This window comes from Ursus maritimus, unplaced genomic scaffold, assembly GCF_017311325.1.
Source record: "Ursus maritimus isolate PB19 unplaced genomic scaffold, ASM1731132v1 scaffold_33, whole genome shotgun sequence".
In the NCBI taxonomy this organism is placed as follows: Eukaryota; Metazoa; Chordata; class Mammalia; order Carnivora; family Ursidae; genus Ursus; species Ursus maritimus.
Genome location: NW_024425897.1, coordinates 20622074 through 20647232, shown reverse-complemented (window position 1 = coordinate 20647232; position 25159 = coordinate 20622074). Strand labels below are relative to the sequence as shown.

Here is a 25159-nt window from a genome sequence, read left to right as displayed (position 1 = left end):
GCACGCGCTCAGGAACAAACACCTCGTTAGCTTAATGGAGACGTGAGCTGGCTGCTCATGCCGGGGCTGGACATGCTCTTAGTTCTCTCTTCTGGACTGCCTTTACTCTTTACAACATCCCATGCTCTTCCGGATCTCCAGCCACCCCTCAGTACCCCCATTCTCTCCCCTGCAGCTCACGGCAGAGTGCCTGTGGCACAACCTGGGTGACACCAGACCCCACATTTCTTCCCAACTCCTGCAGTTTTGCTGTTACTGTACTAGCTTCCTTCTCTCTTTCTAACTCTTGGCTTTGAAGGAAAAGCCCATCAATGACGAATGGTACACGTGGTAAAGACACAGTAAGTGAATTTCTGGGATCCACTAGAAAGAAGGGCTCAATCTTACCTGTGAATTTGAAGGTTGGTATTGTCGAGCGTGACCAGCCCATTGGTGGCCGTCCTTCGGTAGCCTGCCGGGGGCCTTTCCAGCATATCAATAGGATACCAGTATCGGACCAGCACGCCTTCACTTCGGAGGTACGTTTCTACCTGCACCAATTCATTCACCTACAACAGTTAAAGGAAAGGTCTATTTGACTTCTTGGGCACTGACCTTTCCCCCTCAGGTTTAAAATACATAGGTATAATACCAAAGTTTCCTGGTAATAAATGTTAGTTTCACGTCACTGAGTCTCTAAAAGGTCAAAGACATCTGGTTAGTGTTGACAGTGTGTTTAGTTTTTTCATACTGGTTTTCAAATTTTAACTGGTATGTAATCATGAATTAGAAATTTAAGACAGGGGCTCCTGGATGGCTCAGTTGGTCAAGCATCTGACTCCAGCTTTGGTTCGGGTCCTGATCTCAGGGTCATGGGATAAAGCCCTGTGTTGGGCTCCGTGATGGGCGTGGAGCCTGCTTAAGATTCTCGTTCTCCCTCTGGCCCTCCTTCCAACTCTAATAAAAATTAAAAAAAAAAAAAAAAAAAAGAAACTTAAAGACAACAGAGCTATATTTCAGTAATAATTCAGTGCACATTGTTTTATGCTCATTGTTTTTATGTTGATAATTTTGTAAAAGCATGGGGCACCTGGGTAGCTCAGTCAGGTTGGGCATCCAGCTCGATTTTGGCTTGGGTCGTGATCTCAGGGTCGAGGGACTGAGCTCCACATCAGGCTCTGTGCTTAGTGGGGAGTCTGCTTCTCTCTCTCTCTCCGCTCCCCACCCCACCACTTGCTCATGTTCTCACTCAAATAAATAAATCTTTAAAAAAATAATTTTGGAAAAGCAGGAAATCTGATACCTCTTTTATTGCAGGAAAATAAAAAGTAAACTCATGCATATACACTTTGGACTCAAATATGAAAGTAATGTTTGTTTAGGGATTATTAAAACATAAAAGAATCAAACTACTTGAGAAATATCAGAAGTATTTTAACAAAATTTCTATTTTTCTAATTTATACTTGCACACATTTCCACTGTCAGATATTTTCTGATAACCAGGATCAGAAGGCAGTGGGAGATTAGTAGTATTACTAATGGAATTTTCTACTTGGATGTTCACCTTAATAAACCACCAGTCCACAGCCTCTCTTAAAAATTTAATGATTCAGGGGGCGCCTGGGTGGCTCCGTCGGTTGAGTGTCTAACTCCTGGGTTCGGCTCAGGTCACGATCTCAGGGTCATTAGATTGAGCACCACGTCAGGCTCCGTGCTCAGCAAGTAGTCTGCTTGAGATTCTCTCCCTCCTCTCTCTGCCTCTCCCCACTGCTCACATGTGCGCACTCTCTCTCTCTCTCAAATAAATAAATCTTTAAAAAATTTAATGATTCATAATTAAGTTTGGGTGAAATTGAGTCAGTAAAAATGTAAAACTCTGCATTTCAAAGCATTGAATGGTACCTAACATTACCTGTTTCTGTATCTCTATCTAGACAAATTCTAGCTTATCTACGTGGCGATAGATCCTTTTTCATCAGACTCTTAGGCTTGAACTATTAGTTCATCAGTCTGTCTTGCACGGGAAAGTTCTCAAAGGCCAGCATGTGCACGCAACCTTGGGATCGTGGAGTCGTCACTTTCACAAAGGACCCTGTTTTCAAAAGAAAGCTTTGGCTTTGCCCGCATCTATCTTCTGTTCCTTCTTCCCCACCCGCACCCCCCACCCCTGCCGAGAACCCCATGGATTTAATACACTCGTGTTCCACACTGGAGAACGGAGGCTGAGAGAACCAGCAAGATGATGTGATCAAAATCATAAAACTATTTCTTTGACTTTATCTGTAACAGTCATGACAAAGATCATCCATTTATCAAGGACCATGGGAGAATGTTCCCTGGACTTGGGTAGGAAGAATATAGGGATGTTCTGAGCATGCCTGACCAAATGATGGCAGAGGCAGCATGGTCTGAAGGGGCTGACAGCACTGAGCGTTAAGAGCGTATCATCATCTGTCATCAGCCCTGATCTAGGCCCATGAGAAAACCTCAGGTAAGCCATTTTGTGTGGGCACTTAGCTCACTTTCTTCATCCCTAGTCTGAAGAGTAATCCATCTGTATGCCTGCATTTTTAAAAAAGATTTATTTTTTTAATTTGAGAGAGAGACAGAGAACAAGCAAGAGCAAGCATGAGTGTGGGGGCGGGGCAGAGGGAGAGGGACAAGCAGACTTCACATTGAGCAGGGAGCCTGACGCAGGGCTCGATCCCAGGACCCTCGGATCATGACCTGAGCAGAAGGCAGACGCTTAACCAACTGAGCCACTCAGGTACCTCTGCATGATCGCTTCTTAAGACACATGGAGTCTGGGCACGGAAGTCTCCGTGTCTATAAAAGGCTGTTTACTCACTGAATCAACATCTAGGACAACTCCGTGAAGCCCAAAGGTTTTCAGCATCCCTCGGATGGCAAATTTTGGCAGAGCAGTTCCCACAGTACTGCTGGCTACGTTGTTGCTGTCTGGAGAGCGGGTTACTACCGTGAGACCTGAGGAGGGCAGAGGGAGAAGTTTCTTCAGAAGCAAGTACCATTATCCTTGGGACCCTATGTTTTAGGGCCTAAAACAGCTCTACAGAACCTACCAATACCTCAGTTAAGTTATAACCAAAAAGGTACAAAGCCCCATCTTGAAGATCATACAACAAAATGTTGTAAGAACTCTCATAATAAAGACCAAATAAGCCAACTAAAAAACTGACAAAGGATTCAAATAAACATTTCTCCAAAGAAAAACGAAGATACACAGGAAAAGATGTTCCATGTCATTAGTCATTAAGGAGACAAGCCCAAGCCACAACGAGACCCTGCTTCACACCCACTACGATGGCTATAATCTGAACAACAGATAGTAAGTGTTGGCAAGGATGTGGAGAAATTGGAAGCTTTATACATTTCTGGTGGAAATGTAAAACAGTGTAATCACTTTGGAAAATCATCTGGCAGCCCCCTCAAAAAGTTCAGCTGACCATAGGTCCCAGCAATCCCACTCCTACATTTCTACCCAAGAGAAAGGAAAACACACGTCTACACAAAAACCCCAACACAAATGTTCACAGCAGCCTTACTCATAATAGCCAAAAGTTAGAAACAACCCAAGTGTCCATCATTTGATGAATGGATTAAAAAATGGGGTATCCTCCATACAATGGAATATTATTTTGCCATAAAAAGGAACAAAGTACTAACACAAGCTACAACATGGATGGACCTTGAAAGACTGTGCTATGTGAAAGAGGCCAGACACGAAAGACCCTACATGGTAGGAGTCCATTTACAGGGAATGTCCAGAAGAGGCAAATCCATAGGGACAAAAAGTACATTAGTGGAGCTCAAGGGAAGGAGAAATGGGGAATGGTGGGGGTATAGGAATTCATTCTGGAGGATGAAAATGTTCTGGAATTAGAGGCCATGATTTGGTGGTTGTGCAACTTTGTGAATCTACTGAAAACTGCTGAATTGTATCCTTTAAAAGGGTGGATTTTATGGTACGCAAATTATATCTAAAAAAGAAAAAGAAAGAAAGAAAAAGAAAATATATATTCCTGCCTCTGTCCCTGATGTTCTCGTATTTTTGTGAAGGTCTGATAATGAGTGGTTTCCATTTTTCTTTTTTGTGCTTTTCTGTATTTTCATTTCCTCGAAAAATGCAATAGATTCTTAATCAAAAGAATAAACACATTCTATTAAAATTCTAAAAAGCAGAGTGCGACCACCCATTCGCGGTTCTAGCTCAGCAGCTCTGACCTAGGCGGGGAGGCCTGTCTGGAACCCTACACCCTCACCTGCTTCTCCCTCTGCACAAGTGCCCTGTCTCACTCTGCGTGCGCCAGTGAGCTCGGGGAATGTGTAGGAGGCCACCGGAGGCCAGACGAGCGGGAGGCTTCAGGGCCTCACAGTAGAGAGGCTGCGAGAGCTCCTGTCACTCCGCAAATGGGGATTCTCCCCTGGGGCACTCACAGCTGCTCTGCTCACACTCAAGTGAACATGCAACCTCTCATTCCGCAGCAGGCTTCACAGATGAAGTAAGAGGGAAAACAGAACCTTTTCGAACTTTATCAATTGTGAACTTGTTCGCTTCGTCTTTAATGTCTTCAATGGTGGGAAGATACAGGTCTCTTGGGATGCCACCGTTCTCCTCGTAGAGGAATTCAACTGTCTGTCGGGCAATGTCCACCATGCCTAAAAAAAAATATAATTGCACTGTTACTCTCCTAAAAGTACACGGTCTTCAGATCAATCATAACACTGACTCATACCGAGAACAAAGGTAAGAGAATCTTTCAAACACTGTCCATGGGAATACACAGCCTTTTGGGGAAGGTAATTATGGGGGCCTAGCAAGTTTAAAACACTCAATGCCCCACTTGCAGGAACCTCTCGAATTTCTCCCACAGAAACACGAGCACGAGTGTGTAAAGATACAAGAGCACTCCCTGCAGCATTGCTGGGAAATCCCAAAATGGAAATAAGGAAAGTACTCATCAATACAGAATGGTTAAAAATCACGGGACGGGGCGCCTGGGTGGCTCAGTCGTTAAGCGTCTGCCTTCGGCTCAGGGCGTGATCCCGGCGTTATGGGATCGAGCCCCACATCAGGCTCCTCTGCTAGGAGCCTGCTTCTTCCTCTCGCACTCCCCCTGCTTGTGTTCCCTCTCTCGCTGGCTGTCTCTCTCTCTGTCAAATGAATAAATAAAATCTTAAAAAAAAAAAAATCATGGGACGTTATTATGCAGTCATTTCACTTGAGTCAAAGGAGCCAAGTGGAGGACAAACGGAGGGTAAGAAGTGAGGGAAAGCTTTGCTTCTTACTTTGTACATTTTTGTACTGGGTGATTTTTATAGCAAACGCATGTTGCTTTAGCTAGACAGAGCTCCACCAACTTCTCCTACCCAGCATTGGAACTGGCTGTGTTCTTCCTTCCCAGAGGGAGAACACATCATTAACTTCACCAGCAACAGCCACTATTAATTAATAAACACAGTCAACGAATGCCCCTGAAGAGACAGCCCCGTGGGCGCACGGGACGGTGGGTACACCGGCTCCGTCTGCTGGTGCTGCCGTAGCGCCCGCCCCGCTCGGAAGTGTGGGTTCAGACAGGGGTGTGGCCACAGGTGCTTTCGCACAGACTGATCACCAGCACACTCGTCTCCCCCTCCTTTATTTTCTGGCCTTGCTGGAGGGAAAAGGCACAGCAATTTTTGGAGCACACTTCAGAAGGAGCAGGCTGCAGTTAGAGAGCGACGCCCAGAGAAAGAACTGTCAGAGGACAGACGAGAAATGTGGCCTGAAATCGGAAGATCACGGAAAAATAATCTTTGCAACGTTCTCCAAAGGAATGGGGGAGAGAACAAATCCCCTGCTCGGCAGGGATCCGGGAACACGGGGATGATGCCGAGTTCAGCCACGCTCAGCCAGGGGCGAGTTCAGTAATCTTCCTCGGGGACCTGACAACAGGACGTTGAACCACCTCACGGGGCGGGGNACCTGTGCCACTTTATACTGAAGGAGATTATATTCAACAGGCAAATGTTTTATGTTTAAATTAACTTGGTTCATATGACTGGTCACAGCACACGGACGGATCCCGAGAGAATGCCTTGGCACGAGGCCACATGGGGCGAGAGGCACTTCTGGGTGAGTCATCGCTCTGCCTCTGGTCCAGGGCCACTTTTGGATGATCAGGTTTTCTGCGGCGCCGCCTCTGCCTTCCCCTAACCGAACTGGGAGCAGAGGAGGTACCCTCGGCCACAGACGCTGAGGATGCCTCCGGCACCGAAGGGTTAAAGAAAAGAAATCCTAATTTAAGTAAAACCTACGTCAAAACAAAGGCCCGGCAACCACTGATCATAGACAAGCACTTTCCATCTGCGCACTGTAAATTCTGCCCCCCTTTCTTACGCTCATCAAAGTGGTAAGAAGCACCAGCCCCCTGAAAACAGTGCCTAATGTTTCTCAGCGTGAGCCGGCTGTCACCAAGTCAGCTCCCGATCTCCGCTTCAATAGCAGGTTGTCAGAGAAGCGACGCGAGATCGGCCTGGCTAGCTACACACGCGGTGGCCTCCCGGTCTACCGCACAGCCCCGACCACGTCACCTGCCGTGGCCCACCGGATGTTTCCCTAGCTGGGGGCCCAATGTCTGGGAGGCGCTGGCCGACTGCCGGGACGGGTTAGTGGATGAATGGACGGCTCGACAGCCGCGCTGAACCGGAGGCCTCCCAACGCTGAAACCAGTGCCGCGTGGGGGCCGCGAGGCGGGCACCAGTGCGTCTGGCATCACGTTAAGTGAGAGGTGCTCGAACCTGAGAGAAGATCGGTTCTGCCCTCCAACAAAGCACACGAGGGCACTTCCTCTCAGACGCTGAAAACAGATGGGGAAGAGCAAATCCTCATCTCCGGGATCTACTACACTGAATTATGTTGCTCCTTGCTCACCACCTCCCAACGGCTTCCCATCTTGCAGAGAATAAAATCCAAAGTCCTCACGTGCCCAACACTTGTCCCTGCCCCTCACCCCGTGTCCTGCTGCCCCTCCCTCACACTCTTCTCTTCGGCTACACCTGCTTGGCCTTTCGGCTGGTCGCCCAACCACCCGAGTGCACTCCCACCAACGGTCTTCCTAATGTTGCTCCCTCTGCCTCAAACTCAAGAGTAGAGAAGAATTACTAAGTATCTGCCCCAGAACTGGGCCGGCAGCTGAACCCAGGCTCTGACAAAAGCAATCCCACTACGTCATGGGAGGTGTGGCTATGCCTACAGGTTAAGCTTAAACAAGATCATTCCACTGTCGTAGGCCTTAGCTTCGGGGATAGAAAGCATGACAGGAAACAAGTAAAAACCAAACCACAGACTTACACATACTGATTCAGTCCTGGTGCCAACATGGGAGAAAAGTAATCATTGGAAATCTGGGACTCAGCCTATTAATTGGCCAAAAAACAAAGGTCTGGTGGGGGCTTTTCTCTTTATTTGGTCCTAATCTCAGAACAAGCTCAAAGAGGAGCAAGGCTGCTGACATTGGACAAAAATGAAACTTAACTTACACCATCCCTGAAGCCACCACGTTTGGGGTGAAAAAAGCAGGTGTTTCACAAGATGAGGAAAATCCTCAAGACAGAAATTAGCTACCCGCACTCAAGACTCACTAAGAGTCCACTGTCTGGGGTCAAACTCTGCATTACTCTTTGCTAGAGAAACCGTGCTCATGGAAGAAAAACGCCTCCATCACGGTTAGCACGGTGACATCTAGAACTATACTAACTGAACACTTACTCTGTGCCAGGCACTGTTCCCAGGAGCTTTCCCTGTATTAAAACACTTACTTTTCATATCCAGACAGGGTGATCACCATCACTGATTCCATTTTAAAGGGAAGGAAAGCCCAGACAGCTTCAGTAACTGTCCCAAGGTAGGACAGACAGTAAATAGCATGGCTGTGACTTGAGAGCCCAAATTATTTAACCCCCAGGCCATCCACCTTCCCAGCACCCATTTCAGCAGCCCATCAACCCAAACACAAGCTGAGCTGACAAGCAAAGAAAGGCTGGCAATGGAGGCCGAAGAGCACACAGCTCAGGAAAGACACAAGCAGAGGACACGGTTAGGTCTGGCCTGACGTCAGACGAGCCCCTCTTTCCTGATTTACATCTGAGTTCCATCTAAGCACAGCTCAAGTCATGTGGGAGCTCCCAAGGAAAGTGCAAAGCACCAGACCTAGTTGTAAAGCACCCTTGATTTGGTCCAGGCCCGACTTCCGCTCCGCCTCATTGCGGAAGCGTCTTCGGATCGTAGGAAACACCTTGGTCTCCCAGGCTTTCACCAGCAGGGCATAGTGGTCCTCCTGGAAGGAGAAGGCAAAGGCGTGAACAGAGAAGAGGCGCCTCATGAGGGTGTCAGCCCTTCCCTGACCTACAGCTCCCACCCACTCCAAGGCCAGTAGCAGAATCAGACCCTCAGATGCCAGGGCAGGCATCAGCCAGACTGCGGCAAGCCCTTCCTCTCCTTCTGAAGCCAAGTAAGCACTCCACACGGTCCCCAACCTTACTGCTGAATCACTGGCAGGGTACTCCATTTCTCCCACACCCAGACTGGTACTGGGCCAAAGAGCAGGTATTGCTACTGATATGTGGTTTGAAGATGAATGTTCCAGAGCTACCGTTCAAACCAACATAACTGGAGGTATCACCGCTCCAGCCTTGGTCCCTCAGCTCAAAATCATTCCTGGTGGCTCGTCCTGGTCACCAGGGAGCTGTGCAAGAGCTGTGGGCCTTGTACCTGGGGGACGTCGTCATCATCCTCGTCATCACTTTCGTCATCTGCGATGGGAGGCGGGTGGGGGTCTGGGCCCGAGGTGATGAAATTCTCATAGCTGAGTTCTACTTTATAATGACAGGAGGTGTCACTGTCATATTCTGTAACAGAGCACAGTGACAATAAATCCTAGGCACAAGCAAGCCAGAAAAATCATGAACTTCTCCCCCCGAGACAAACCAGAATCTCTTCATTTGTGTGAAAGACTCCTAGCACTTGGAGGGATTTTGAAGAAGCCATGGAATAACTAACCACGTATCATTATCCTGAATCCTAAAATCGTTTTTATGGATAGAATTCACTCAATTTAGAGGAGAATTTGGAAAGTTCTTCATCAGGAGAAAGAAGAAAAGAGAGTCTTAAAACAGTTTGCAAACCAGTATCTCAAGGGCCAGTTACAGTTTGCACACACCTTTAGACCAGGAAGCTTGGTTTTATTTGATTATGAAGTTCTTCTAATAATCGGGAAAGTTTTTTCAGTGCACACCTAATACCCACCACCTAGATTCCACAATTAGTGTTTTATTATTCTTTGATGACCTCAGTGTTTGTTATTTTTTTATGATCTCAGTTTTAAAACAACTTAAATAATTGACATTTTAAAAATAGAGGATTTCAATCGCTTCTCGGCCTTTTGGCTAAGATCAAGTGTAAAAATAGAGGATTTCACATAAAACTCTGGGGTCTTTAGTTGTCTAATCAAACGTGGACAGTCTCTCAGGCTTGCATTTCCATGTGGCGATATTCTGCCGGCGTTGAGTAACAGCAGGCTTCCTGGGTGCGGGGAATGTACTTTCTAGTCAGTGAAAGTACAGTGTCACCACCTCGTGCTCCCCTTTCTCTTTCACCGGGCCCACCACCCCATAACCAGCGGGCACTAGAGTGCGCCCAGGCCGGACGGGTTTATGGATAGCAGCATCTGCATTCCCAGGGAGCAGCAGGGCCCCGGGAGGCGGCGGCTTACGTTGCTGAGCAGTGGCCACGGCAGCAATGCGGCACGGTGGCCCATGAGTGCCCGGGTCTGACGCAATGCTGGTGCCGGCGTCATTGTCGCTATCGGATGCCATGGCGAAGGGCAGGGCCTCAAAGTTAGCGCTGATCTCCTCTGCCAAATCGGTGCACAGGTCGGCGGCGTTGCGGTGGGCCTGCCCTTCAGCATAGGCGAACGGGCGGGAGCCAAAGTTAGCTCGAGTCTTGGTGTTCTGGGAAGGAAATCAAATTACGGATTGAAAGGGGTTAGGTTTGTTTATTTATTTAACACTCCAAGGTGAATGTCACTCAACGTCAAACCAGAGGAAGGGCCCCAGCTCTGGGAGAGCACGCGGAACGAGGCAGACGGGCCCGTGTAACTGCGTGCCCTGGCGCTGAGACAGAGCTCCCCATAGGCCAGCCGCCTCTCCTCCCCCTGACCTCACTCTCCCAACTCTTGGCTACTTGGACAATGACCTTTCCTGTTTCCAACACTGTTTCTTGCTGCCTGACGCCACTGCACAAGCTGCTCCCTTCACTGGGGACATTTTTCTCCTCTGATTTTGCCAAGTTAAGACCAGTTAATAGTCCAGACCTTGGTCAAGCATTGCTTCTTCAAGGTAACGGGAACACGGTCAGATTTGCTTCCATAAAGTCTACGACTTGCAATCGTGCTGTGATGGTTAATTTTACTGTCAGTGTGGCCACAGGATGCCAGACTAAACATTATTATGGGGTGTGTCTGGGAGGGTGCCTCCGGTGAGATCAGCATTTGAATGGTGGATTCAGTCGAGGAGATTGCCCTCCCCAGCGTGGCAGAGCATCATCCAAACTACTAAGGAGAATTTGTTTTCCTTCCCAGTAAGATAACCTGCCTTCTTCTGAATGTGAACCACAGGCCACATCCCGCCAGAGACGTCTTCAAGATACGGCGACAGGCGCTGCCCGCAGTATGTGAAGTACACCCGGCCCTTGGCTGGCTGCCCTGGAGGAGGGGGGGTCCCCTCAGTTCTCTCCCAGCCAATTCCTGCCACGTCACCTATGGCAGAGAACAGGAAGGAAACATCTTGTTTTCCCTTGTAGTGATTATGAAATAAACTTCCAAATTGCAACCAGTGTGATTAGGCCACATATCACTATTTATGCCACTAGTTACATCTGAAAAAAGGTCTGAAGTTATGTATTGTACTTGAGTAAATATAAAGTAACACAACAGAAATAATTTAAAAAAGAGAAGTCAAACTATTCAGAAGAAAATGCCTAGTGTCTAAGTTAGTTACCACAGTTTAATTACACATTGAATTTAGCCTTTTTTTCCTGGCAGCCAAGACAAAAAGGGAAAACATTAGGTAGGACTTTTTTTAAATAGAGAAATATAAGTTTTTCTCTTTCGACACATGGAAAATTACTTATGGCACAAAGGTAAAAAGACAGTATTTTCTAAGTTTGTGGAAGATCTAGAAATGGTCTTAATAATATAAAACCCAACCCATAACGTAAGCTAGAGGTACTTTTTTTTTTTAAGAGCATTTTCCCTTTAGGTATTTATTTTTTTGAGATTTTATTTATTTATTTATTTGACAGAGACAAAGAGACAGCACAAGCAGGCACAGCGGAAGTCAGAGGGAGAGGGAGAAGTAGGCTCCCCACTGAGCAGGGAGCCCGATGTAGGGCTCTATCCCAGGACCCCAGGATCATGACCGGAGCCGAAGGCAGATGCTTAACTGACTGAGCCCCCCAGGCGCCCCTAGAGGTACATTGTTAAATCACACTATGTCCTGGTGGTTACTTATATGTATTTAAGGCATTTCTGCAAGAAGCTAAGATAAGCCAAGCTAATTTCCGACGAGGAACTGAACTGGACAGCGCTCAGAGACCAAGAGGAGCGTGTCCACCACATCGGCGCCCACACGCTGGCTGCGTCAGACTTTCTGAACTCCTCAGAAGTGCACGAAGTTCTACGATTCTGCTGTTGATTGCAGAGTCTCCAATGCTTCAGATACCACGAGGATGGGCTTCCCAAAGGCTGGGGGCTTATCACTGTCTACCATGGCATCTTCAGGGCCCAGAAAAGTACCCAGCACATAGGAGACGCCCAGCGAGTATCTACTGACAGACAGACAGACACCAGAAGTGTTGGTATAGAGGTTGAGATGTCTGCTGTAAAAAGTGAGTCCTTGATTCCTACCCAGACACCCTTCTCTAGGAAGAGGGTGGCATGTTTGCTTGAGGTCCAGTCCCAAACTTTCTCAAGCAGCAAAATGTGACCAAACAAAATAAACGAGAGCAACAAATACAAACCCTGCTTATGGTTCCCATGTACTCCCCAAACCCTCCTTTGTGCTGAAAACACTTCAGTACTCAGCTGAAATGTCCGAGTTCTGCTCCAGAAAATGAGAGAGAAGTAACTGCCAGGAAATTATTTCTAAGTCATAACTTGACCATAACTGAAAACACTACACTCCCCGAAAGGTGCAATTTAACAAGCAGCTCCCTAACTTAGTGATGGCAAAATTAGCCCCAGCCCGCTGTGCGAGGTTACCTGATGGATCGAGTGACTTCTTATTCCCCATCTGAGCAGCCCAGACCATCTACCGCGTCATCAGAAATGACGCTAAGGTGTACTGTCTGAAACTAAGCAGCCAACACGTCTGGGGGCTTCTAATGGCAAGAGGACAATGCCTACAGTTTGCTCCATCTATACAGAGCAAGACACTTATATGGAGGCTAAAAAGAAGAGAGAAAGGGGTTTTTTAATGTCGTTGTTGTAACTGAATTGACGGTCTGTGTGACTGAAACTTCTGGGCAGATGTGTTGAAGCAGGACAGATGTTTAGGCTCCCGAGAACGAAGTCTACAGCACATTAGCTACTCATAACACATTTTGCGAGTGCCTCAGGGCTAGTGGTAGACCTCCGTGTTTTTTTTTTTTTTTTTTTGAACTTCTCTGCTGATCGATGAAAAGCTGACAAAAGACTAAACTTCAAAGAGAAGCAAAAATCTCAGGTTTTTCTAATGATGCAGGAATGAAAGCGAATGTGACTCCTACCTTACCCAAATGGAGGGTCTCAATGAGAATGGTCACGAAAGCAACGGTTTGGTGTAAACTAGCAGACAGCAATGACAAGTACTTGGCTTTCACTAAAAGACAGATTGCCCATTTCTAGTTGTTAAATTTCTTTACTTTTAACCTATTTAGACAAAATCTGGGAACAACAGAAATACGCAGGGTAAAAAAAAAAAAAAAAAAAAAAAGTCCCGCTGAACTCACCAGGAGACAGAGTCACGTCCAAGCGCACGCTCTTCCACTGTAACAAACTGGAGCCATTGTAGTGCACGGCTCGGCCATTGCTAGGAAAGAAAGCAAAGCAAAGTCAAGGCCAAGGCTGACTGGCCAACACAGAGGCAGTTACGTAATGAACAGGTCCAGGGGCTTCAGTAGCACCAGAGTAATTAGAAGAGAAACCCTAAGAGCTATTCTCTTTGCCTAAACTTGAATATATTTCCAACTGATATTTTATACATTTTTGGAGGTTGAGATTATATTATTATTTTAGTATTCAAACACCCACAAACACCCACACCCGATACTTTTATTTATTTATTTTTTTTAGTGACAGCAATAGTAGCCACTTACTTATGGAAAAGACAAGTGCCCACTGGGTTAGTCCAAGCCCCATCTCGTTTCTCTGCTTCTGTAGCAAAGCCAAAGGAAACGATTGGTCCAGTGTCGTCATCAGTATCTCCATAGGAAACAATTTCAATCTCCCAGTAAAAAGATGGGGCCTAAGGAAACACCAGAAGTAGGCAGGCAATCAGAGGGCTCCACTTGGGCCCTTGGAACTTGCTTTTTCTTTCAAAGATGGAGAGACAAGAGACAGTGTGATTTCTCACCTGAACGGGAAGTGGCGAGGTGGCATAGATAAATGTGCCCCGGGGCAGACCGCCCCCAGCGCTGGGGTCAGCCAGGAAGGTGACAGAAGTAAGGTGCGATGAGAACATGCAGGCTCGGACAGGCGGGAACACTCGTGAGGGGCTCCAGGTGATCTCTTTGGGCTACAATGGGGGGAAAGTGCCTCATTCAATACAACTGCAAACACAAATCCCTTTACCCTTTCAAAGAAGAAAACCTGTTATCTAGTGGTATTATAATATAGGTACATCTTTTATTTAGGAATATACCTTGTTTTTACAAAGGAAACTGCCTTTTTAACAAGGCAGTCTAGGGGTGCCTGGGTGACTCAGTTAAGCGTCTGCCTTTGGCTCAGGTCATGATCCCAGGGTCCTGGGATGGAGTCCCCCATGAGGCTCCCTGCTCAGTTGGGGGTCTGCTTCTCTATCTCCTTCTGCCCCTCCCCCTCCACTCATGCTCTGTCTCTCACTTTCTTTCAAATAAATAAAATCTTAAAAAAAAAAAAAAAAAAAGGCAGTCTCTATGCCCAGTGCTGCTCTCTAGAACCACTCTTTTAGCTCTTAGAATGGTTCATTCTGATACTCACTTCTATTCTTTTTTTTTTTTTTTAAAGATTTTATTTATTTATTTGACAGAGATAGAGACAGACAGCGAGAGAGGGAACACAAGCAGGGGGAGTGGGAGAGGAAGAAGCAGGCTCCCAGCGGAGGAGCCTGATGTGGGGCTCGATCCCGTAACGCCGGGATCACGCCCTGAGCCGAAGGCAAATGCTTTAACCGCTGTGCCACCCAGGCGCCCCTCACTTCTATTCTTCATTCTGATACTCACTTCTATTCTTCTATGCTTATAATGGCTTTTTAAATATCCCTTTAGGACATCACTTAACTTCTGTGAGGGAAAATGAGGCTTTAATTCCTACGGCTCTCCTTCTCCTTACACACATGCGGCACAGGCCCTCACTCCCTCATCCTGGCTGTGTAATTACAGACCAAGTTTCAGACCCATCAGTGGTCAGAATTTATATTCCTGTGACTTACTATTCAGCTCAAAGCCAAGAAGGAGTAATATTATACTTCCTTTTTTTAATTAATTGCCTCATCTTTTTTACTTTCATAATTTTTAATAAATCTAATCATAAAGTTTATGCTTCTCTGTCAATAAAAGCATACATTTTTTTAACCCCTCAATTTTGTTTTTATCCAAAGGACTAAAAGATGCGTGTAACAATTAGCTCCGAGGATGTTCATCGGATCACTGCTATGGTAGAAACTGGAGATGATGCAGATGGGCAACAAGAAAAGCCTGAGTGGGGAAACTGAGGCACAAGCATAGGCTGGACTACTAAGTTTCTACTGGTTGACATGAAAAGGCATTCACCATCTAGGGAGGCAGAAAAACTAGTTGCAAACAGTATGAACAGCAGAGATCCGTTGTCATGGAAAAAGTATAGGCGATCCATCACGCTAATACTCTGACAATGCTAACTGAAGATGCTGAGATTTCAGGTGACATTTTGTCTTTTATATATTTTTAATTTTGAAATAGTTTCAAACCTATAGAAAAATTTTAAGAAAACGGTAGTTTTTGTACAGTCTTACCTAGATGCACCAATTTTTTGAGATACAAATTACATAACATACAATTTGCCCACTTAAAGTGTATAATTCAATGGTTTTAGTATATGCTGAGTTTAGTATATATCACCACCATCACATTTTAGAGTGTTTTTGTCACCCTTAAACCCCTCCCTGTTAGCAGTCACTCCTCATTCCCTGCACCCCTGCAGGCCCTGGCAACCACCCATCTGCTTTCTGTCTCTAGATCTGCCTGTTCTGGACACTTCATATAAAATGACATCCCATAATACGTGGTCTTCCGTGACTGGCTTCTTTCGCTTAGTGTAATTTCAGGGTTTGTCCATATTGTGGCATGGATCACTGCTTCGCCACTTTTTTTTTTTTTTACTTCGTCACTTTTTAAGGCTGAATAACATTCCATTTTACAGGGACATGCATTAATTTTATGCATCCATTATCAGGTGATAAGCATTTAGTTTGTTTCCACTTCTTGGCTATTACAAATAAGCTGCTAAGAACATTCACAGAGGTACCAATTCTGAACACTTTGCCACTTTTGCTTTTTAATCACCTCTTCGTCTCTATGTATACACTTATCATTATAAGACGGACTATAGATCTAAAATTGTCCAAGTTTTTTTCTGTTATTGATAACATAAGAAATGATTTACAAATTAATGAGTTCTGCTCCTTTGCTGTGATCTCTCGTTATTCAGAATCTCAAATCAACATGCTCCGACCTTCAGAGACGATAGCGCATCAGCACAGAGTGTGCATCTCCAAGTGGCTTTGCAAACGCTCATTCTAAAAGGTCACTCAGGAGCCCCCCGGCATTCCTTAGCGGGTGAGCTGCAGACGGGCTCACCTGTCTCCGGTCGGCCTGCAGCGGCGGCGGTGGCGGCCGAGCACAGTCCCGGTAGAGCATCCGCAGCCGTTCACACTGCACTTCCACAACTGCCAGCCGCTCTCCTGGAGGGGAACGCGCCCAACACGCGAACATTAGTCCCACACCCCCAGAGCGCTCCAACTCTTCAAAGCAATAAAATGTTTCACACAGGATTCAAATTCTTACACAAAAGGGAAGAGCCTGAGATATCTTTGTCTACTACACTGCCGGATCCAGAACCCGGCTTCCTCGGTATTTACCACCTCACTTCCAAGATGGGGTAACAACAGCACCTGTGCCTCACAAGGTCGTGAAGAGGAGACGAAGTAACACAACTGGAGCTTTTCACTAAGTCCCTAGCACAGGGCGAGCACTCAATAAATGGAAACTATTATTCTCACCATTGAAACTGATTTTTAAAACATCTACTATCTCTTTAACATCTCCTGCGAGCAAGGCACAGTGCGAGATCCTGGAGAAGACAAAGATACAGGAGCCAAAGCTCCACTCCTGGGAGGACAGAGGAGATGCGTACGTGCATTTACACGTCCGAGAGCGAGTGTGGGACAAGGCTGCGGTTTGCGATATGATCCAAGCACAAACACTGGCACAGAGAGGGGAGTGAGCACTTCACTCCAGGACCCGGAAAGGCTTCATAAAGACAGGCTTGAGTTAGATCTTGGAAAAGATGGGGTTTCAATAAGCAAAGAAGGAAGGGAATTCCGGGTGGTTTGGCAATTTGAGAAATGGTCTAGGAGAGTCAAGAGTGAGAGGTCTTCGGAGTACCTCAATCAAGGCATAAAAATTAACTTGAAATGGATCAAAGGCCTGAAAAAAACTTTACACTTAGAAGAAAATAATGCTGTAAACTTTCATGATTTTGGATTAGGCCATGGTTTCTTAGATATGACACCAAAAGTATATGCAACAAAAGAAAAAAGAGAGAAACTGGACTTACCAAAATGAAAAATGTGTTTCAAAGGACACTACTGAGGAAATGAAAACACAACCCACAGAATGGGAGAAAAGATTTATGTGCTACCTGATCAGGGACTAGTATAGCTACAATTATAAAGAACTCTTATAATCGGGGTGTCTGAGTGGCTCAGTCGGTTAAGCGTCTGACTCTTGGGTTTCAGCTTAGGTCATCATTTCAGGGTCATGGGGTTGGGCTCTGTGTCAGGCTCCATACTGAGCACTGAGTCTCTCTTCCCCTCTCCTTCTGCCCCTCCCCCGCTCGTGTGCAAACTCTCTAAATAAATAAATAAATAAAATCCTAAAAAAAAAATTGGGGCGCCTGGGTAGCGCAGTCGTTAAAGCGTCTGCCTTCGGCTCAGGGCATGATCCCGGCATACCGGGATCGAGTCCCACATCGGGCTCCTCCGCTATGAGCCTGCTTCTTCCTCTCCCACTCCCCCTGCTGTGTTCCCTCTCTCGCTGGCTGTCTCTCTGTCACATAAATAAATAAAATCTTTAAAAAAAAATAAAATAAAATAAAGAGCTCTTATAATTTTTTTAAAAGATTTTATTTATTTGAGAGCAAGCATGCGTGCAGACAAGCAGGGGGGAGGGGCAGAAGGAGAGGGAGAAACAGACTCCCTGCTGAGCAGGGAGCCCAACACAGGGCTCAATTCCAGGACCCTGAGATCATGACCTGAGTCGAAGGCAGATGCCTAACTGCCTGAGCCACACAGGCACCCAGAACTCTTATAATTTAACAGTACAATGACAACCCAATTAAAATGGGCAAGGGAGGGGCACCTGGGTGGCGCAGTCGTTAAGCATCTGCCTTCGGCTCAGGGCGTGATCCCAGCATTCTCGGATCAAGCCCCACATCAGACTCCTCTGCTAAGGAGCCTGCTTCTTCCTCTCCCACTCCCCCTGCTTGTGTTCCCTCTCTCGCTGGCTGTCTCTCTCTGTCAAATAAATAAATAAAATCTTAAAAAAATAAAATAAAATAAAATAGGCAAGGGATTCAAATAGACATTTCTCCGAAAAAGATAAATGGCCAATAAGTACATGAAAAGATGCTCAACATCATTAGTCATTAGGAAAACACAAATCAAAACCACAATGAGATACCACTTCACACCTACTAGGATGACTGTAATCAAAAAGACAGACACCAGCAGGGCTGGTGAGGACCCCATCCACTGCTGGTGGGAGTGTAAAATGGTGCTGCTGCTGTGGAAAACAATTCCTCACAAAAGCAAGCAGTTTCTCAAAAGTTCAACACAGGATTACTGTACGACCCGGCCACGCCACTCCTCCATACACCCAAGAGAACTGAAAACATAGGTCCACGTAATGGATATGCATCGTTACAGCAGCATTAGTGGTAACTGCCAAAAAGCAAGAACAAGTATCCATAAATTCATCAATAAACAACCTGCAGTCTATGCACACAATGGAACGGTACTCAGCCGTCACATGTACGGAGAGCTGACCCATGCTGCGACATGGATGAACCTTGAAGACGTGGTGCTCAGTGGAAGACGACAGACACAAAAAGGACAAATATTGTAGGATTCCACTGGTAGGAAATCCCCAGGATACGTAATCCAGAGAGACAGAACGTAGATTCGAGATTCCCAGGAGCTGGGGGAGGGAAAATGGGGGGGTTATTGTTTAATTGGTATTGGGTTTCTATTTGGGATGGTGAAAAAATTCTGGAACTATATAGTGGTGATGACTGCATAACTCTGTGAATATACTAAAAACCCAAAGAAGTGTATGCTTTAAAATGGTAAATTTTATGGTATGTGAATTAAACCTGAATCTTAAAAAAGGTCTTAGGAGAAATCAAATGTAGTCCAATAAAAGTAAAGCAGAGTTTGTTTTGGATAGCGAGAAATTTATTGACTTATACCACACGTAGAGACACCAAGACACCCATTACAATCCAATGATATGGATTAGAAGGGGAAGGGAAAGAGAAGGGAAAGATAAAACAGACTCAAAGTGGAGGCAGGAGCCAGGCCAGGCCATGAAGTGTGTGCCCCCGTCCATTCTTTAACCTGGGGTGGGGCCCAAGCCCAGGTCTGTGCTTCCCAGTGGACAAATCAAAGAGGAAACTATTCAGTTACAGGATGCATGGAGTCCAGTATAGAAATGTAAATTAACTAGTCATAAAGAGCCTAGCTAGCTTTGAGAAACACTTTGCAATTATTAAAATTAAAAACTTGTTCCAAGAGAACTTATACACAGAATACTGGATGGTCCAGTGAGTAACGTGTGCAACAGTGTTCTTACAATCAAGCAGTAACCAGTGTCAGGAGATAGTTCAGTGGGACTGGCTGGAATTATACTGAATAAGGGAAAAGCAATTCTTACGGGTTATAATGGGGGCTATCTGGCAGAGGTGAAGCATATCTGCTGTGAGGTAGGCTTAACACAAGAGGAGATTTTACAGAATCTAGTGTGAGAGTAAAACGTTCCTATACTTCCGATGCGGGAAAGGCAAAACTGACTGTCCTCTGGCCAGAGCCACAAGTAACGGCCAGGACTGGCTGTGAACGCATTCCAGTCTGTAAATGACAGCTCCACAGCAGTAACTATGCTTAGGGAAGCCAGCATCTCGTTGACAGCTCCACGCTCTTGACGGCCATTCAAAGCAGGGCTTCAGGAAGCCAACTACGATGACAATGTGGAAAGACAAGGTACATGAAGGAAAAGTTTGGGAGTATAATGTAGATGTCTGGACAAGAGACAAAAAGCACCTGACTTAGGAAGCTGGTAGTGGAAATGAGCAGGAAAGGGATACATTTCAGGAGCATTTCAAAGGAAGAACAGAACATGGCAAACGATTGGATGTGGAAGGATAGAAAGGAGGTGTCTGTCATATTTAACTCAGTATCTCAGAGCCCAAAATAGACTGAGTATCATGCCTACGACAGGAAAGTCGGAAAGGAGAGCTGACTCCAGAGGAAATAATGACTTTAGTTTTAAATGTGGGGTATTCTTGAGGCTAGGGGTCCTAAGAGAAGGGGCCAAGAGGCCTGGCTAGCCAGGGAAGGACTACCCATAGAAGAAGACATGGAAAGCAGAGGGGAGGGCAGATACACAAAGGAAGTGGTTGGTAAAGCTTAGAACAGTTCCATCAAGTGAGGTCTGGGCCTCTCCTAGCACGACTGCCCAGGCTCACCTTCAAGTAATGATTCTGACTTTTGGGTGGAGCTTGGAAAGCATTTTAAACATCCTTCCTAGGGATTCTTACGAACTTTCAAAGTCTGAGAAGAACCCCCCGCTCAGGGAATGTGTATATTTAGAAAGTAGGGAGTAGAAAAAACAGTTGGACCAGAGAGGTTCTGGCTTCCCTAACAACATAAAGTTAGGAATTTTTTTTGGTTTCTACATGTCTTTTGTTCAGTATTAAAATTTGTTTCCTATGCTGTTTCAACCAAGGGATCCAATGAACTTTGCAGAAATATTTCTTCATGGGAAAAAACTCTCTGGCGTAGTGCTATCTTCCTAGACCAAATGGAATTAGGTATTCTTTTCCCTGGATTAGAAAGCTATACAATTGAGCTAGGAGTAAGTCAACATTATAATGGCCCAGTCTTCTGCTTAATTCATCCCAGAGGAAGTAAAATAATGGAAGAAATTCATTGAATTTTTTTTCACTTTAGAAAATCAAGTATATTATTGCATGTAAATTTCACATTTTCATACATGAAATAAGAAGTCTTGATATATTCAAAAATAAAAATCAAAGAACTGTTTCTCTTCTACCCATCACCTTGAATCGTTTATTAAACAGCATTTCTTCTAAGTCTAGGACTTTCTTGTGGGCTCTAAGAATCCACCACAACGTTACAAAGTAAATCAGATGCAGGACTGGTTGGTTGCTGGCAGACTGAGAAGCCAGTAAACTTTGATATGTACTTTAAACTTCAGAGCTCTTTCTGGTAACCTAATAAGTGAGTTATTAAGGACTGTTAAACTTGACATAAGACACTATTTTAGGGTATAAACTGATGTGTATAAGCTCATGGTCTTCTCTTTTGTGGCAATTAATAAACACTTCCCACACATTTCTACCCAACTCTTTGTGACCACAGAGTTCTCTTCCATTAGGGAAAATGGGTTAGGTGGGTTATTATTAAAACCATTTGAGGCCACTGCTCCAAATTACAATTCCTAGCTTGTACATTAAGTACGAAAGTTAATTTCACAGTTTAAGACCTTCCTTATTTGATAAAATGTATAAAAGGATAGAGTGCTATAAAACAGTGAGTGATCAGGGCCCCTGGGGGGCTCAGACAGTTAAATGTCTGCCTTCGGCTCAGGTCATGATCCTCGGGTCCTGGGGTCGAGCCCCACATCTGGCTCCTTGCTCTGGGGGGCATCTGCTTCTCCCTCTCCCTCTGCCCCCAGCTTGTGCTCTTTCTCTCTCAAATAATAAATAAAATCTTAAAAAAAAAAAAAAAAAGCGAGCGATCAATTCATCAAGTACATGCTTGCTAAAAATCAGTCATATATGTCTTACAATGTAACGTAGGCCAAGAACATGAAAAAGCAGAGGCAGGGAACAAAGGCCCAACCACAAGTACAAAGCTGAATTATGGGCAAACATTTAGTCACAGTTTCCCCAGAGAAACCTAGCAAATTCCTTTTCTTCTGTTCTTATTCTCTATGCTCAGGTCTCTGAGGTTTATTAATAGTTACTGGTTCCACAGTGCTACACCTAAAAGAGGAGGGAGATTTGAAGAGTAAGACACATAGAGAGTGAAGACGAAAAGCAAAGACCAACCAACAGAAATTGGTACCACGTGAAAAAGAACAAAATTTTAGGGACAGAGGAGAGATTAGGGAGTGACTGAAAAAGCAAATGGCATGAGAAATAGTAAATAATATGGATAATAAAAATGACACCCCCCCCCACACAAAGGATAACACTAAAACCAATAAGGAAGTCAAAGATAGTCATTTATTCCTTACAGTTCACAAAAATGCTAGCACTAGAGACTGAAGAAGGCTAATCTGTGAACAATTTCTTTTGGAGTCCAGTTAGATCCTTGGGGACAAAGCATAAATTTTCACTTAAAAAACACCCAGGCCAACTACCAATTTACAGAAAATCTGTGAGGGACTCAAAAATGACACCACAGAGATACAATCAGCAAAATCCAGACTATAGGAAACCGTTCAAAAAAAAAATTGCAAGGCAAAAAGAGCATAATGAGGAGAATCTAGATTTTAAAAGAAAATTAAAAGACAGCAATGAAATTACAATGTAAGAATTTTATTTGGATCCCAATTCAAATAAATATAAGTATGACTTTATAAGAAAATTAGAAAGTTGCACACGGACTAGATAGTTAATAATATTAAAGAACTGTTAATTTTTCAGATGCGATAATGGTATGGCGGTTTTTTAAAGAGTCCTTCTTTTTTAGAGACACATACTAAAATATTTATGGGTAAAATAATATCTAAGAATCTGCTTAAAAACAATCCAGGAGGCGGGTACAATATAGATGAAATAGGACTGACCATGAGTTGGTAACTGTTGAACCTGAGGATTCCTTATCCTAGTCTCCCTATTTTTTGTTTAAACTTTTCTATGAACACAGATACACACACACACACACACACACACACACACACACACACACACAGATGGATGTTAGTGCAAAATCCTGACTATGAATTCAAATGTAGCTAATGGCAATAGTTAGAAAGTATCGGTAGCCCTAAGGGTTCATAAATAGTTCTAACAGGGAAATAAATACAATGAATTAATATCAGTGGAAGAAAGAAAACATGCTGGCATGGTCCTCAAGTTAAACTGAAAAATGCTGATTTACTACTTTGTATTGAAAGCTGTTTACATTTCTAGATCTGGGATAAAAGTTGTGCTAAGTGCTGTCTGTAGAGCTCAGCTACCGGACACGTGCATGCGTGTGTGGTGTGTGTACACATGTCAGCACTCCATCATCAAACTGGAAATGTGCTGACGACACTCAGTAGACCAGGACGGTAGGGAGAGCCACCGCGACTTACCAGCACTGCATTCCTGCGCCACCAGGTTGAGCACTTCAACAGCGGCTGGACACTGTTGTATGAATTCTTCACAGAACAAGCTGTCTTCTAAAAGCTGGGCCATGACCAGGCATGCTCTTAATGTTAAAAGATTTATAATATTTCAAAGTCATCAATGTTCATTCTCTAAAAAGTTAACTATGAAAAGCATTTCAATCGATTTTCCCCCCTAATTTACAAAAAGGTTCAAACTCCCCATTCCTCTTGCTTTTTTTCCTGAACTGGACTGGTCTGGAAACATAAGTAACTTCTCTTTTCCCCCAGAGTAATGGCTGACACCGTATGGACAAGCAGAAGAGGGCAAAACGGCTGCCATCTCTACCAAAGCGGAGACACAAAGTGCCAGGTAAGAAATCAGCATTATCTTTTAAAAACATTGCCTAAACTGTGCTCCCCGGGCAATGTTAGTGTTCTGGGAATGAGAGGAACACAGACACTTGGAAAATCTGTATGCTGATCTCTCATCTAATTCAAAATACATATTAGAACTTTCTAAGAAGTCCCGCTGCCAAAAGAGAAACTTGTTACTGTGGTAAATAAATGTATTTGCAAGAAAATGCTGCTTTTCCTGCCGACACCAACACTTGAGGGCATCCCCTAGTTTTTCTCCTTATCAGCTGGAAAGGGATGGATCAGATGTATATTAACATAGCCCGAGCCATCTAAACAAGGTAAAGTGGCAGAGAGATTCAGTGGGGTAGAACAAAGTGCTTTTCCCAAAGCACAGCAGTGGAGCCTGGTGTATACTCCATAGATCACATTTTGACTGCTTCCTTATTTTCTTAGGGGAACAGCTTAACTGTTTTAAATTGCAGAAATTACACAATGCAACAAAAACTTGCAGAAATTGGGGAATGTAACAAAAATGTAGTAAACATAGCACAGAGAACGGTTCTGCTCTCAGCTTGGCATGAACTTCACACTGTAGACCCACTAAGCCGGGAGTGGAGGGGCCCAGCAAGGAACCCCCCCCCCCCAGGGCCTGCACCACCTCAGCACGTTAGGGGATCTCTGGAGGGTGCTCACCTTGTTCTTATTTCAGCCAGGAGCCGAACGACTGCCATCACAGGAGCTGACCCATCTCCTGTTGCAGGAAGTGAGGTATGAATAGAGAGACTTCCCTCCTGAGGAAGCAACATGGACTGGACTGCCTGTACTACCTTCTCAGTAATGGACAGTTTATGAAGAGGCAGTGCCTGATGGTGGTGGGAGGGGCATGGCAAAAAGTTAAATTCAAGTAGTTAGTTTATAAGAAATGAGGGTGTTATTATCTGGAGTTAATTCTCAAAATTTCAGTCAAAAAAATAAAATCACCAAACAGAAAATTGCAAACTAGACCAAAACAATTAAAAATACAATACCCTGTGGAATATTCCTAACCAAAGAAATGAGTTTTGTCATCTAGGTGAAAATCTTCATAGAAATGTTACTATTAAACAATTATGCCCAATAGACAAATATACGTCCCAAGTAATACTTAAGATAACCAAGTATTTGTGTCTCTGTACTGTGTGTGTGCTCATTTTTCATTACAGTATGGTTACCATTTGTAGTGACATTTAATAATGCATTTAAAAATCACCTTACCTCCGATCTTGGAACACAAAGTCTAGACAATGGAATAGTCAATGTGTCTGACGCTTGCGAAGTCTTTCTACAGTCTATGGGTGGGAATCTGACCGTAGCTATACCTTCCTGTTCATTGATAGAAGCCACTACTCCGACGCTTCCTGATATTCCTCTACCTAAAACCTAGAGATAAAGACGGATTAGCACCACTGACCAGCTCTGATTGTGCATGCAAATCTCTCAGGGGACAGGTGCAGGGAAGGGAATTCACAGCTGCTATTAGAGGCATTACAGGAGTAGTTTATTACAATGCAGATACCAAGCACTGAATGGGAGTTAATATAATAGGTCCGAAAACCTATGTCAAGGTGATCACAATATGACAGTAACTCAAACTTCCAACTCTAAAATATTA

At 44.6% G+C, this 25159-nt stretch overlaps 1 protein-coding gene across 2 annotated transcripts in view; it reads right to left on the bottom strand.

The window, feature by feature from the left end:
* Positions 1-25159, bottom strand: part of HECTD4 (HECT domain E3 ubiquitin protein ligase 4) — a 177053-nt gene that overhangs the window by 32633 nt on the left and 119261 nt on the right. For both annotated transcript variants that reach the window (XM_040619910.1, XM_040619909.1), the window contains exons 42-55: positions 24763-24927; positions 24202-24371; positions 23137-23252; positions 16111-16214; positions 13650-13811; positions 13393-13541; positions 13027-13106; positions 10632-10795; positions 9752-9989; positions 8752-8888; positions 8191-8317; positions 4521-4658; positions 2830-2966; positions 388-548 (exon numbers count right to left, since the gene is read on the bottom strand). In XM_040619910.1, the coding sequence (XP_040475844.1) occupies positions 388-548; positions 2830-2966; positions 4521-4658; positions 8191-8317; positions 8752-8888; positions 9752-9989; positions 10632-10795; positions 13027-13106; positions 13393-13541; positions 13650-13811; positions 16111-16214; positions 23137-23252; positions 24202-24371; positions 24763-24927 (2048 nt within the window). The remainder of the gene's footprint in view (positions 1-387; positions 549-2829; positions 2967-4520; positions 4659-8190; positions 8318-8751; positions 8889-9751; positions 9990-10631; positions 10796-13026; positions 13107-13392; positions 13542-13649; positions 13812-16110; positions 16215-23136; positions 23253-24201; positions 24372-24762; positions 24928-25159) is intronic.